At 39.3% G+C, this 16,015-nt stretch overlaps 1 protein-coding gene across 1 annotated transcript in view; it reads right to left on the reverse strand.

Annotated features, from left to right (window-relative positions):
- Positions 1–259: 259 nt before the first annotated feature.
- The window catches only part of LDHB (lactate dehydrogenase B), a 16,305-nt gene continuing 549 nt past the window's right edge, over positions 260–16,015 (reverse strand). Inside the window, exons 2-7 of the mRNA XM_024129125.3 lie at positions 9,661–9,778; positions 8,261–8,434; positions 6,164–6,337; positions 4,061–4,178; positions 1,956–2,079; positions 260–627 (exon numbers count right to left, since the gene is read on the reverse strand). Coding sequence (XP_023984893.1) covers positions 460–627; positions 1,956–2,079; positions 4,061–4,178; positions 6,164–6,337; positions 8,261–8,434; positions 9,661–9,778 — 876 coding nt within the window. The 3' untranslated portion in view covers positions 260–459. The remainder of the gene's footprint in view (positions 628–1,955; positions 2,080–4,060; positions 4,179–6,163; positions 6,338–8,260; positions 8,435–9,660; positions 9,779–16,015) is intronic.

Below are 16,015 nucleotides of genomic sequence, written 5' to 3' on the forward strand. Positions count from 1 at the left end.
TCAATTTGGCTGTGAAACTAAACCTGCTCCCCCAAAAATAAAGTCCTCAAAAAAAATGGTCACCATATTCTCAGGACAACAACAAAATCATAGTACATGTTGTGACAAAGAATTGTAGTGCTGTTTGGCAAAAGAAGTAGAAGATGGGATGTAGACGATAGAATTTAGGGAAATTTATGATGTAGGGGGGGAAGAATTATTTGAAAAACAGACTGAAATCTTTCAGAAACCATTAAAGAAGGAATTCCAGAGACAGAAGCACACTACGATAATTAATTTTATTTGTTCAAGGACTCATCTTGCAAGCATTAAACCAAGCTTGGGCTTTGATTCTGGGAGCCCAGATTCACATACTTGGGAAGATAAGAGCAGACTGTGCTCCACGTACAGGGATGAAAACTAAAGGCTCGTGGTTAATCACACTGTAGTTTTAAGTTTCTACAGCCTAGCAGCCAGAAGTCACAGGTCCTTTAGGTCCTTCTGGATGTCCCAGAGGGTGTCTGCACTTTTCTTGAGTTGTGCAACCTCATCATCCTTCAGCTTCTGGCTGATAACACTGGTTAACCCCCGAGCATTCAGGATACATGGAAGGCTCAAGAAGACTTCGTTCTCAATGCCATACATCCCCTGCCAGAACAAGAAAAGCAATGAGATGAGGAAATGAAACCACAGGTAAGAATGATCACAGGTACTGAGTTTGAACAGGAAGAACTGCAGGAAATTTGAAAAGTATAAACTCATTCTCTAGTTTTTATCACTTACAGGCCTATATATCCCTAATACTTGTGTTTCTAATTAGATTTTATACATAGAATATACAAATACACACTATGATAAAACTAGAATTGTATGTACTTTATTGAACTTATTGATACCTCTCTGCTTCAATACACTTTAATAGAATTTGATTACGTCTTCAAATTCAAATCACATTCAAATGTGGTTCTCACTGGGCTTCTTTTCATGAAATTTTAAGTTTCTTAAAATTCTTTAGTTAAGGAGAGAATTTCAGGTAGTAGCCGACCTACAAGGTCCAGGAGAGTAGTTGGATGCCGCTCAAAGGCAAGATTCTTGCAACACCCAAGAGTTGCTGAAAAAAAATCATACAATTCCCAAAACACTTTACTGGTTTGTATTAAGGAAATTACTCAGAGGGTCAATTTAACTACCTAATTAATTCAATTATTTTAGTATATTCATCAAGTCAGTTTAATATTTTTTTAAATTAACTTCAAAAGTTTTTGTATATACACCAAAGTGTAGGGAATAAACAAACTTCTATATATATATGCACTCTAAGACTCAGCAATTATCCAATTTTTGCCATACTTGCTTTTAATTTTTTTGCCATAGTATCAAAAACCCCCCAAAACAACAAAAACCCCCCAAACATCTGACACTGTGTTCTACCCCCCCAACATTTCTATATTTACCCCTTAGTTTCTTTGAATCTACTGCAGTTCCCCCCTTACTTTTTCACCCCTGCTGTTGACTTGTAGAAAATGAGTCCATTATCTTAGACAATGTTTTAATACAATTTTAGTTTTATTTTAAAATAATCAATTTCTATTTAACTGTTCCATAGCTTTTGAATTAAACTAAATTTGTTAAGGTATCAAATGCTACATACATCAAAGCTAATCTATAGTTTAATATACCAACTTGAAATGAAACTATTAAACTTATTCAAATGATCATCTGAGAATATGCTGAATAAGATTCAGAGTTAATGTTTAATTTGCCACATCATACAAGGGAGAAATGTAAAAATGCATTCAATGTCTCTACAAATTTTTGCTCTTATTGTCCTAAACTTCTGTTGGAAAGGAGAAAGGTTTCCATAAATCTTTGAGATGAAAAAATAACTGTGGACTGAGACATTATCTCATCCTTCTTAAAATGAATCTACATATAGAATACTCGACTAGAAATCATAATATTTTATAACAGTTTACCTTCACCATTGTTGACACTGGGTGAATCCTGGATAGATTTTTCAACATAGATTCAATAAGATCAGCCACACTTAATCCAATAGCCCAGTTGGTGTATCCTTTTAGCTTGATGACTTCATAGGCACTAAGGAAAAAAAAAATCCATAAAAGAGATAATTGACACCAGACTCTTTGGGTTTGACTCCTACTGTCTCTTAACCGTGTAATCTTGAGTAAATTAATCTAACTGTCTCAGTGTCCGCTTCTGTAAAATAAGGATAACAATGGTACCTACTTCATAAGTTTGTTAAATGAGTTAATATATATGTAAAATGTTTAAAATTTTAAAACTACATGGTAGGTGCTATGTAAATGCTTTGACAAATTTAAGTAGTTTATTGTATAAATGACTATAAAGTCACAGAGGTAAAATGTACATTTTCCAACCAATCTTCTTATTCATAAACATCAATATTTCCAAAGATATTAATGAAATCAGGGAACAATGAAAGTAAAAGAACCTTCACATTCAAAGGACAGAACATACTTTGATTTTCAGGTCCATTTGAGGCCACTAACCATTGTCACCTAAAATACTATGACCAACTAACTTAAAGAGAAAAGTAGTGGCAACACCTTGCCCGGCAACTTTCTGAGCACAAATTATACCCTTTGAAACCCACAAAGGCACTTGTACTTGAGAATTAGGTACCAGGAGTTAACTGGGTATTAAAAAATTGGGATTTAATGCAATCTATCACCGATTAAAAGAACTTGGGCAAGTTATATTACCTGGGTGAGCCCTAGTTTTCTCGTTTATAAAATAAAGGGTTGGACTTTCCTGGTGGCGCAGTGGTTAAGAATCCGCTTGCCAATGCAGGGGACATGGGTTCGAGCCCTGGTCCGGGAAGATCCCATATGCCGCGGAGCAACTAAGCCCGTGTGCCGCAACTACTGAGCCTGCGCCCTAGAGCCCGTGAGCCACAACTACTGAGCCTGCGCTCTAGAGGCCATGAGCCACAGCTACTGAAGCCCACGAGCCTAGAGCCCGAGCTCCGCAACAAGAGGAGACACCACAGCGAGAGGCCTGCACACCACAACGAAGAGTAGCCCCCGCTCGCCACAACCAGAGAAAGCCTGCACACAGCAACGAAGACCCAACACAGCCAAAAATAAAAGAAATAAAGTTGAACTAAACAAAATGATTCCATATTTGAGACATCAGTTAGTCTTATAACAACAATTCTCTGAAAATAGAAGCTAACATTTCTTGAATGTTTATCAATGATAAGTATGTGTGATTTAACTCAATTTTTACAATAATTTAAATGCCTTATGACTTTACAGAGGAGAAAACTGAGATTCAGCTTAAGGGTTAAATGGCTTCCCAAGACTATACAGTTAGTTAGTGTCAGTGCTATAATTTCAATCTAAGCCCACATTCTTTACTCTGGTCCAAAATGACACCTTATTTTAGGATAAACATGAAGGTCATAGAAAGAGAAGACAGTAACAAAAGGCAGTTTCAAAGAGGGGAAGGAGGACATCCTTGGTTGGGTGTGGAAAGATAAATACAGCACAGCTTAAACACTATCAGCAATCAATCAGTAAGCATTATTTAACGCAATTATGACACTAATAGTGTCTAGGTTTACTTTTCGAAATAAGCCAACCTTATGTGTCAACAGTAGGTATTTTGAAAGCCTTTCTCACTTGTTAATTCCATGTCCCACTCCTGTTACTCCTGCAATAGAATTTCTCTAGAAAAATATTTGCTTTCCCTAGGGGGACCAGCATAGCAAATTTGACCAGTATAATTTAGTCTTGCCTGTTTCAGAAGATAATAGCCACATATTTACTATTATATATTGAGTTTATCTAAAAGATAAGAAAAAAGAGAAAGAAAAATATAACAAAAAATAGAAAGAAAGAAAAAATAATAAAAAGAAAAAAACAAACCCCCCCCCCAAAACAAAGAGTAATTTAAAAAAAGAAAAAACAGGAAAAAAAGCAAGAACAACAAAAAAAAAACTTTTAAGTTTATCTGAACAGGCAGCCATGGGAAGTGTTCACAATTTTGTCTAACATGATACTAATTGTCTTAAATCAAGCTCCCTCCGACGTACCTTTCAACCACCATCTTGTGCACTTCCTTCCAATTTTCACTATCATTGTCCGTTCCCATTTCCGGATTCAGTTCCTGGAGAGAAACACCTGCCACATTCACCCCACTCCACACAGCCACTGCGGGGGAAAAAATAAATACACAAACATTTTATCTATCTCTGACCTTATTTTTAAAAAATCTTTTCTTCTCTTAGTTCAGATTTCACCCCTGTTGCAATTTACCCACTTACTGCTCCAATGACAACTGACTCCAATATACTTCCCTGCAAAGGCTGAGATTTGCCTTCAAATCTGACCTTTTAACTTTCAACCATTTTGGCGCAAACAGAATTGCTGGGTAAAGCTTACAGACGTGAAATTCTTGCCTTTCCCAAAGTTTGTGAAATCCTAAGGGATTCTAGTTTGGGACTATTCTAAACTTTGGGTTTGAGGAATTCTTAACTTTTTGCCTGCTTATTTTTCAAATATAAGCCCCCTTTATTCCTAGAGTGAAGTAAAAAACAAAAGAATTCTTGGAAAAAAACCCAAGTATCATCTAATTTTCTCTTATCATGCTCTAAGTTCAGTCCATTTCTGGAAAGAAACTCCATGTAACCACAATGAATTGCTCTGGTCTTAACTGCATCAAATAGTTCCTTCCAGGAATGCCCCCAAAGGCACAGCAGACAAAGGTGTTATCATTGACTATATCTTTTGGAGGCTTTGACGCACCAATCCCGTTACCTATTCTGAACACCTCTTGCCCAGCCAAAAGTATATTTTGAAGATCTAGGCATATAAAGAGGGATTAAAATATGCTCTGTACCATGGACAAGTTTAGAATTTACTAGGAGAAACAGTAAAGGACACTAAAGCAATGGGATATGCTCGTACGGAGGGATGAAGACAGTGTAATAAAAGATAAATTAGGGTCTACTTAATGTAGGGGAAAATCAAATGTCAGAAAGCACTACAAAAAATAAGCGTTTGAACCGGACCTTGAAAAGTAAGTATGTGTTACTTAGGGACCTTTGAAGGAAAACACTTAGATTCAGAAAATAAGATCAGAGCCCTGAGGTAAAGGCTAGAACCAACTGTGAAGGGCAAAGCTGCCCATGGCCAAACAAGACCATGTTTCAGTCCACAACTTTTGCTAATTCAGGGTAACTGTTGAGAAAACTACAGCATTTTCCTGGTTTTTTGCTGAAGACTATGAAATCTACATAATCATGCCTAAGTGAGCATAGTTTAATTCTCGTTCATTTTATGTACACAGTATAGATCAATACGGAAATGGGGGGCGGGGAGATGTTTTGGAAAAAATGACACAGTAATGAGTAAATAAAACATTGGATAGGAATCAGAAGACATGATTCTAGCTGCAGTCATGCCACTAGCCAGCTAAAGGATCTTCAACACGTAAGGTCACTTCCAGATCTGTGTTTCTAGCAATTGTGATAACTAGCACTGAGTTTTTACTGTACACCAGACATTGTACTACTTTATACAGCACATAAATTCAGGAAAATCCTTAGACAATGAGAAACTCTTGAATGAAGTGGTACCATGTGTCAGAAAAAAAAAAAAAGTCAGCATCATCCTATAAGAAAGCACCAACGCAATAATTTTAAGACCAAATTCTTACAGTACCCAGAGTAAACTCTACCAAAATCACATTACTAACTCTCACTAAATTCAAAGGAAAATTTACACCTTAACCGTTTAGGGAGAAAATAGCCCCTTGCATATTGGGCAAAAGTGAATTTAGTAAAACAAAGATTATCATTATGTTTTGGATTATGACAGTTTTATACCATAAGCCCAGTCAATGTATAAAATTCAATGTTTAAGACGAAATGATGGAATTAGAATATCATGTTTGACAACCAGCATGATGTACTTAGGCAAGAATCGTAAGTGGATACTAAACTTAGCAGGCAAAAAGTTGATGAGGAATCAGATATTTACCTAGTCAGTATCAAAGTAACCTCCCACAATTACTTATTAGTAATGTGAAGTACGTGAAAATATAGAAAATATAATGTAAAAACAAACAAAACAGTCAGAATGGCAAGAACACCACATAAGCACACAGTAAATATTGTCTTTTTTTTTTTTTTTACCACTTGAGTCGCCATGTTCTCCCAAAATCCATCCATGGCAGCTGCTGGGATGAATGCCAAGTTTTTCAGCCATAAGATAGCGAAATCTAGCAGAATCCAGATTACATCCACTTCCGATCACACGGTGCTTGGGTAGTCCACTTAGTTTCCAGGTAACATATGTGAGAATGTCCACTAAAAATTTAAAAAATAATATATGCAAGTACATCAAAACTGATTTCAACTGCTATGTCAATTAATGGGTTCCCTGGTTTACTCCTCTCACACTGCCCCATCCTCCAAATAAGATGTGGCCAGAAAGATGTAAATACTTGACTTTTCATAATGAGAGATAATGGGAGTTAGAAAGACAGGAAAAAAACTTAAGTTTTATAGTAAGAGAGATTGTAAAACATGGGAAATGCAATATTGCGGTTTTTATTTACATTATTACTTGAAACAAGAATACATAAGAGTCTTGCAGATTAATTTACTATATATGGAAAGAAAGAGAAAAGGGGTTGAGTTAGTTCATCACTTAAGCTTCTTCCAATGCTAACATTCCATGACTATAACAACTGTCATCAGAAACCAAAAGCTATCAGTTACTAAACTACCAAGGCATGCTGCTATAAATTTCCCTGGGAACAAGATACTATTCAGTAAACAACTGTGATAATACAGGGTATTAACATTTTCTACTATTTAATGAAAGGAATTCTATGACACAGCCTTTATTCTTGTGTGGCACAGAGACTGCAAAGCTAAAACCTGCTGGGCTAGAGAAGATCACAGCACTTACAGGCTAAGCTGTAAAAAGCAGGAAAACGTGTACACAAGGAAGGCAAGTCTCCACCTCCACTCTCATATACAGACACCGGCTGAGATATTTTAAGGTCATTTTGGCCTGGATATTATAAACTCTTCCTTGGCAACTTTGACTCAGTAGGAGTGACTCCCTGGAGGGTTAAGACTTTGAAGCTATACCTGGAAAAGCTGTATAACCAGTTAATACTGTCTGCCTTAAGCACAGGATGTGGCACAACTTCATATGTGCCTCCTGTTTGTCACTCATGTTCTACATCTATCTGCCACCCTCTATTTATGAGAAGTTTTAGATGCAAGGTTGAACTATTTAGGAAACTCTTAATCCAGGATTACAGAGAATAATACTAAAATAATATCTGGTCTTGCTGGCTCCCAACTCTCAATATCCCATAAATTAGGGAATTCCCTGGAGGTCCAATGGTTAGGACTCTGTGCTTTCATTGATGAGGGCCGGGGTTCAATCCCCGGTCTGGGACTAAGATACCACAAGCCACACGGTGCGGCTAAAACAAGCAAACAAACAACAACAAAACCCCCATAAATTATAAGGATCTTCTTGGCTCTTATTCACAATCTTTCTCAATGTGAAGTGTCAGAGATAATTAGCTTTACCATTTTATCACTGTATCTACTGTGCTCACCAGTAAATAGTAAGCTTGATGGCAAATTATAGGCGAAAGAAGTGCGAAACAGAGAGTGAATTTTGACTGTTTGGGTTGAAAAAAATGCAATTCTTTCTAACCAGAAGTTTTCAAGTTACAACACTTGATGTTAAGCGTGTATTTGTCCATCAGTACAGTCTATTTCTATCTTTAAACCTAGACTAATTAATGGCTTGCTTAAACTCTTCAAATTCAATCAACTCAATTTTCAAGAATTTTAGAAATAAAGAAGAAGACTAGAAAGCATTTTCTGGAAAACAGAAGGTCAAATATGCTAAAATATTTCATCCAACTTGGAGTCACATTCAAACGCTTCATTATGCACCCCAGGATAATCTTGATAGAAAAGTTTAAAAGCTTTTAGACTTTACAACAAAGCCAGCTAAAACAAGCAGATGAAATTGCTTTATATAAAACTCTTCTCGCGTTCTTAAGCACGTGGCCTGGGACGGTGTCATTGGTTTTGCAAACACCACTCTTTCGTGGCCAGAAACAGACGACACATGAGTTGCTCCTGCCAGCGGACATCAGAACAGACTTTTTTAAGTTAAAAAAAAAAAAAAAAAAAAAAAAAAAATCCAAAATATTGAATTTAACAGAACTGAAACTTAAGGCATTATAGTAATACCTGGGTTAGAAACCACAATTATGATGCAGTCAGGACTGTACTTGACTATCTGAGGAACGATGAACTTGAAGACATTAACATTCCTCTGCACCAGATTCAGACGACTTTCTCCCTCTTGCTGGCGAACTCCTGCGGTTACCACCACGATCTTGGAATTGGCGGTCACGGAGTAATCTTGGAGGAGAGGGGAAAGAAGTACTTTACACACAACTCTTCGTCGAAACATGTTGTATAATATGCTCTAGGAAGCTATACATAAGCTCCCAGAACGTACGTGAGAATTACATTTTCTGTATAAGGCGCCGAGGTGCAGCACCAATGTTCTGTGGCTTCTTCCTCCTTGAGTGATGTGGAAACATTCCAACCATAACACTGCCTCAGAAAATGGACCCAGGAAGTAAACATGGCCCTAAATTATGCTTCCGGCTAACAAATGCAAAATGCTATCGGCTTTAGAGAAGATGGGATTGTCAGTAATAATACAAAGCACAAACACAGTGAGTCCAGAGCTCAACAGGCAGCCCTCCAACAAAAAAGCAATTTAAAGGTAACGGCAGACTTGTAATGTTAATTCAATCTATGGAGGGAAGGAAGGCACGCCAGTGCTCTTGGCTAAAATTTAATTTCTAATACTCAATATTTTAAAGAAGCTTATTCATTTCTAGCGGTGAGTTTCTCTAGAAAATATTTTATTTTCTTCCTCAAGGAAGTGCACCCTTTCCCAAATTACAGACATTTTGATTCGACGTGGTCATTAGATTCAATAGCTATGGATGATTCATATAATTAAACCATGTCCCTATGGGACTTTTTCAGTTACTAATACTTTATCAGCTTCCTCTTCCATAAAATGGAGGTAACAGTATCCATCTCTCATAGGGTTGCTGTGAAGATGAGATATGCAAAGTTTCACATTAGCATACCCAGAATGCTAATAATTCAATGAATAACAGCTATTATTAGTAGTATTGCTAGGAATTATTTTGGGCCCACATTTCTACATCTGTAGGCACAGCTGTGCTGTGGTGACAGTGTCACAGCATAAACCCATTAATCCAGGACAAAGATGGCTAGCATATGAATTTAGTTGGTTTCTTCAAGGCACTCAAAATTACTTTGTGCAATATTTTTTTCAGATCTAAAACATTCCCTGTTCTCAGGTACGTGTAAACAAGCATTAGGATCTAATTTCCTAAAATGTCATGGACCAAATGTGTGGAAGGCAGTGGGGGAGGGACGACAGAGGTAACAATTATGGTTGTTTTTGAGGATGAACCGGACCCAGAAGGAAAGGAGAAACTACCAACACTAGATTCACCGGGATGGGAAAACCGATCTTCTATAAAGGAGTGAGGATATCAGTTTATTATTTGATCACTCTGGGCATGAAATGAGACTACCTTTGTCTGCCACAATTTTTGGTGTCTGAAGGAATAAGCTCCCATGCTGCAGGTCCATCATTTCTCCTTTGAGTTTATCTTCCAAAACATCCACAAGAGCGAGCTCATCAGTCAGAGACTACAAACACAAAAACAGCTGTCAGGACCCGAAGCCACTGCAGGATACCTCAGCTGTCAGTACAAGCCAGAGACTGTTGAAAGGGCAAAGTACCCAATGTCTAAAAACCTAGAGAAGAATTTTACCATGGAGTTAGGTGTGCTCTTTCAACAATTTCATGATAAAATTTCATGATAAAATGCCTTAAATGACAAACTATTAATAGTTAAGATACCAATTTTTCAGAATTTCACCTTCTGGTACCCAACTGGCATTCAATGAGCATGATACAAACTGCTTTAAGAATCTGCAGACATGAAACCAACGTGGCTCAACAGTGGCCTCAGGGTGCACAAGTCTTCATATTCATGGGGGATGGTGGTGAAAAAAGAGACAAAGACCTAGAAACAACCTCGGGCAGTGTGTCCATCCCAAAGGTCACCCCCGAGTTTGGAGGGGTTTTTGAGAGGGCAGATTTAGTTTAAAACCATCAAGAGGTTGAGTTCACTTTAGAGCTGGCTTTGAAGCCCTGGTTGAAGCTAGGAATCCTCAGGTTGGCTCTGACCAACTCGAATATCCTGGTGGGGAAAGGAAGGAGTCACGGACACAGGGGTCCAGGGCTAGTGAATTCTCTAGGCATGATCAGCCCAAACTTGCCCAGTCTCAGAGTTCTCTTATTTTCTATTCCAACCGTCACCTGTGCCATCCATCCCAAGAAAAACCGTAAATCAATAATCACGTCCATTCTTCAGCAAGTCAGCCTTTTCTTCTCAGAAAAATGAAGGGGGGAGGGTATCAATCTAATTGCATCTAAATGACTTTTCAGCTTTTAAAGTTGGTTGTCTTGTGAAAACTCATAATTCACAAACTCTTTAAAAAGTAGTTATCCTTCCCATTGAAACATCACCCGAATCCTGGCCTTTACTGGTTTTAGCAAACAAACGGGCTGTTAGCAAAATAATTAGCTTAACATGCTATATCACACCTAACAACGCAAATACCTCTTTGAAGGACAGTGAGATCAGCTAGGTAAAGGGTAAAGGGTGCTGATGGGAAAAAAGCGTTAAGTAACTGGGGTTCAGGAAGCACTTTGAAGGCTACGATGGAAGAATCCAGGGTGGAACTGGAGGGGTCAGTAAGGCATTCAGCAGCAGAGGGAAAGCAGAGGTGAGCAGCCAGGAAGAAAACTGGGCCCAGTTAAGGTGCCGACGAAGCAGGTCCCGCTCCCCGTAGGAGCCAAGGAATGAACACTGCCCCGTTTCTAGAAGTCCGGTGGCAGCTGGCCTCAAGCAGTGAACCACAACAGGCCTGCTTGTGAGGGTTTCCCTGAGACTCCAGCCTCCCTGTGACTGAATGTGTTCTAAGTTCCAAGCAATTGATTCACTTGCAAGCTTCGGAAATGACCCTTTCATGAGCTGGGGGTTACTTGGTAAATATTTTCTCATTTCCATGTCTGTCAAATACTGGCATTAACGTTCACCCATTTTCACTTAAACTCGTGTTTCAACGCTGTAAAAATGCTTTCGTGCCTCCGCAGCCTCCGACAAGACCACACAAGACCCTCATTTGTGTTTCTGAAGCCCTGAAACCATACAAGAGAACGTAATAGCCGTGCCGTCAATGTCCCGAGCACCACGAACGTCACTCTTATTTTGGGAACATCACACGGGCGCTGTGAAAGTCAACGGGGCACAACGATTTGGGGCTGAAGTGGAAAAGGATGTCACAGGATCTCAGATCCTGTGTTTTGTATCAGTGGGTAGAGAATCGTCTGCGAAGTGCATAGTCAGCTGGCAAGGAAGGAGGAGATCCAACACTTTGAGAAAATAATCGCAGCGCTGAATTTAGCTGCATCTGTGGGACTAAATATCCTCCCAGTGGGAGGCAGGCAAATAGAAGATGTGTGACTAAGTACGGACACTTTGGCTTAAAGAAATCTCCTTCTGCATTCACATAGTGTATATTAGCCATATGTATATTCCACTTACGCTGTAAATATATTTTAAAATGTTTGATACCTCAAGGGTTAGCTTCATCGCAAAAGCAGTAACTTATTAAGGAACAAGATCAGTTGGAGGCCAAGAACGTTGCTGCTGAAACCTTGTTTAACATACTACAAAAATTGTCTCTTAACCTAAAGTTCCATGTGGACAAGACACAGCCATAATCTACCTCTTGGCCCTCTTAGCTAGTAAATTACTGCTGCCAGTGGCTTAATATTTGATGGCTGCATTTTTATATTCAAGTGTTTCGTTTGCATGACATTTTGTGGGAGGAAAAGGTATAACTTTTCCCAAATAATTAGCTAAACGGACAAGCACCATTTATTCAATAATTTGTTTTTCTTCTCCTCTGGAATGCCACTTTTCATTAAATACTCTTTGGTCCTGTTTCTGGGCTTTGAGTCTTGTTACATTAACCTGTCTCTTCTTGTACAGACACCAAATTCTAATTAAGTCTCACTTTTAGGCCAAGTCTTGCACTGCAAAAACTGCTTTGCAGTATGTAATTACATTGCTCCTTCTAAGACACTCCTTATGCTGGGTTTGTACCACAAGAATGTGGCTACAGTTGACTGAATCAAGAACAGACACTCAAACCAAAAACAGCTGCACAGAGGCTAAGGGTGGAATAACTGCATGGAACCTCTGTATGACCTTGACAACACGATGGGATCTTGGCAGCCAAAACAGAGCTTGTGATTGGTAGGGGTGGCAGGAGAAGCCATGAAAAAGGAAAAGCTGTGATCAAAATCTGACCAGATGTTAAGTGCAGTCTCTTCGTAATAGCGGGAGTATCCATTCATTTAACCCATATTTACTACTGAATGTGCCAGGCATTATTCTACTAATGAGGAATACAGTAATGAACAAATCTGGCAAAGTTCCTGCCCTCCTGGAATGTACCAGGAAGGGAACAGGAGTGAAGCAAACACTTTAAGGTGACTCTGATAATGGAAGTGCTATAAACAGTGCAAGGCAGGGTGCAGTTAAAGGTTAGGGAAGGACGCTTACTTGGTATTGGACAGTCAGGGAAGGCCTGCCCAAAAAAGCGTGACGTGAATGATGGGAGGGAGGCAACTCTCATGGTCTTAGAGCAGTCATTCCAGGGGAAGGGAAATCAAGTACTAAAAGGGTTTAAGCAGCCATGAGCTTGGTGTTTTGAAGAAAGAGGGCAGAAGGTAAGAGATGAAGTCGGAGACAGCACCACATTGCACTGGAAAGGCACTCCTGACCCTCTGAATGGTGCCCCCTGGAGGTGTGCACCCCGCCTTGCCCTGAGAGACAGGCAGGGAAAGATCCTTGCCGCCTCATTGCATGTGATGTATGCGTATAGTTGACGTGCACTGTTACACTATCAGAAAGTTCTAAGTAGGGAAGCTATTTTTATAAAAGCTCACTATGGTTTCCATGTTGGCACTGAGGCTGGGGAGAGCGGTCAAGAGAAGCAGAAAACACCGGTGTCTTTGTAGTGGTGGACGTTGTACTTGGGAGCCTCAGCTGCCTCCGCGGGCCCAGTTAAGGCGTGGGCCTTCTCAACCTCTGTCCCTGGTGCCCCAGCTTTGTTCACTTTCTGGGCCAAAGCAGTGTGTGTCCTCTGAAAAGCACACCGGTGATGGACCCAGAGACTGGATCTGGCACTTAGGATCTCTGAGATCTTAATCAAGGGGCTTAATCTTGCTGAGTTTGTCCTTTGCCAACAGTAATACAGAGATGACACTATCCCCTAGAACTTTTCTAGAGGAATAAGATAACATGCAGACACCTGACAAAATAGCACTGTTAGTTCCCTTTCTTATTAAACCAGTGGGGTTTATAATCCTTACAAAAGAGTAATGACTTTTTGACTCTAATTCTTCCCCATTAAGAGAAGATTTAAACACTTTTGAGTAATAAAATGGTCTTTCAACAAGGCAGTCCTTCCTTCACAGCAGCTCAGTTGGAAGATTCCTGCTGTGTTAGGGGCCCAGTCTGTTCTCTCCAGCACTAGAATTGGGCCAAAGTATTATATAACTGCAGAGAGGAGAGTCTCAACTAAATTATTTACCCAAGAGGATTTTAAATTTACAGTTAAAACAATCAGCGAGGCACTCCTTATAGAATCATGACAGCTCAGATACAGTTTCCTGAAAATCCAAATTTTGAGATTAGCAGGAGGAATGAAAAATCTTTAGCTAGTGTTTTAGTAATACATTTACGTCTGGGGGGATGGGAGAGATAAAGTAGGAGCTTGGGATTAACATATACACACTACTATATATAAAATAGGTAAACAAGGACCTACTGTATTATACAGGGAACTATACTCAATGTTTTGTAATAACCTATAATGGAAAAGAATCTGAAAAAGGTATAACTGAATCACTTTGCTGTACACTTGAAACTAACACAACACTGTAGATCAACTATACTTCAATTAAAAAAAAGATACACGTCTTTAATTGCCCCAATACTAGCATAGAATGAAAAGAAACTGCAGAGTCACCTTGGTTAAGAGTTCAGAGTCCTGGGCTCAAAATACAGCTCTACCATTACCAGCTGTGTGACAATAGGCAGGCCACTTAATCTAATGAAGCCTCAGCTACCTCATCTGGAAACAGGATATGAACACTTCCCATTTCTTGAGCTTGTTGTTTAAAATGAAGCATTTTAGTCAAACCACTTCCAACATGGTATATATTTTAAAAGAAAGGTAAGCTGGAATACTTTTCATTTTTACCGGTATGAAGGATGAACACTAAATTGTGATTATTTAAATTCCCTGTGATTTGGGAAGCAGCTCTCCTAAATCAGGGGAACCTAGCCAATGAAAACTAGCAAGAAAAAAATGCAAAAGAATAAAACTTTCATCGGTGTGCACTACATATGTTAGTTGATTTCTTTGATGACTTTTTCCTCAGTGAAGATTCAGAATTTGTTGCTTTAGAATTTAACTTTTGTAAATAGAAATATGCTTGGCTAGGAGTTATTCAAGCAGCCTTCACATACAATACAAATGGACAGTGTGCTCTACTGAAGGCCAGGCAGTGTTGAGGGGAGGGGTTCCCGTAAAAAACATTTAAGACAGCCTTCAGAAAGAACAAGGATCAATTCAATGAGGTAAGTAAGAATACAGGAAGCAAACTAAAAGTCTACGGAGGTATCTGGGGAAAATATAATCTGGAGGAGTAGAGGGTGCTAGTAGCATGTTGTCAGTGTTAAATCTGATGTTGATAATTGAACTGTGTGAGAATATGTCCTATTTTGAGGAAACGTACTCTGACAGACAGAAGGAAAGGAAGGGCACGTTTGCATTTACTCTCTAACGGCTCAGAAAAAAGTCCATACAAGTGTGCGCACGTGCGTGCACCCACACCTACGCACACACACAAATATGTCAAGAATTGGTAAACATGGGTGAAGTGAATATGGAAGTTTTATTTTTTTTTATATTCTTGCAAATTTTTCTGTAAACTTGAAATTATTTCAAAATAAAATACTGGGTGGGGGTCTGAGGGGAGCAATAGGATATTTCCATGACCTCAAAAAGCGACTGTGCAGATTATTTATTACCTATAGAGGGTTAAGGGACCTTTGCAGTGGAGAAATCTGACAGTTACCACTTCAACCAGAGGACTCTTGGGCACCACCAGTCATGAGACAAAATTGTGATGCATTGTGAAGGACGTGCCACCACCCCACCTCCCAAATCTAACCTGAACCCAATTACAAGGAAACATCAGACCAACATAAATCGAGGGGCATCCTACAGACAGAACTGATGGGGACTCTACAAACATATCAATGACATGACAGACAAAGAAAGGCTCAGTTCCAGATTAAAGAAGAAGAAAGAGACGTGACAAGTATATAAAAATATGATCTTGCATTAGGGGAGAAAAGGCAGGATTTTGATAGTTAGAGAACTTTTAATCTGGGTACTGTATATTAGATAATAGCATTTTATCAGTATTAAATTTCCTGAGCACAGTAACTCTATAGTGTCAGATAGGAAGAATGTCATTCTCTCAGGAAATACATGCTAATGTGTTTAAAGGTGAAGTATCACGATGACTACAACTTATTTCAAATTATTCAGGAAAAAAAACATCTTTTAAAGATACAATCAAGGGCTTCCCTGGTGGCGCAGTGGTTGCGCGTCCGCCTGCTGATGCAGGGGAACCGGGTTCGCGCCCCGGTCCGGGAGGATCCCACATGCCGCGGAGCGGCTGGGCCCGTGAGCCATGGCCGCTGGGCCTGCGCGTCCGGAGCCTGTGCT

Source organism: Physeter macrocephalus, chromosome 6 (genome assembly GCF_002837175.3).
Source record: "Physeter macrocephalus isolate SW-GA chromosome 6, ASM283717v5, whole genome shotgun sequence".
Lineage (NCBI taxonomy): Eukaryota > Metazoa > Chordata > Mammalia > Artiodactyla > Physeteridae > Physeter > Physeter macrocephalus.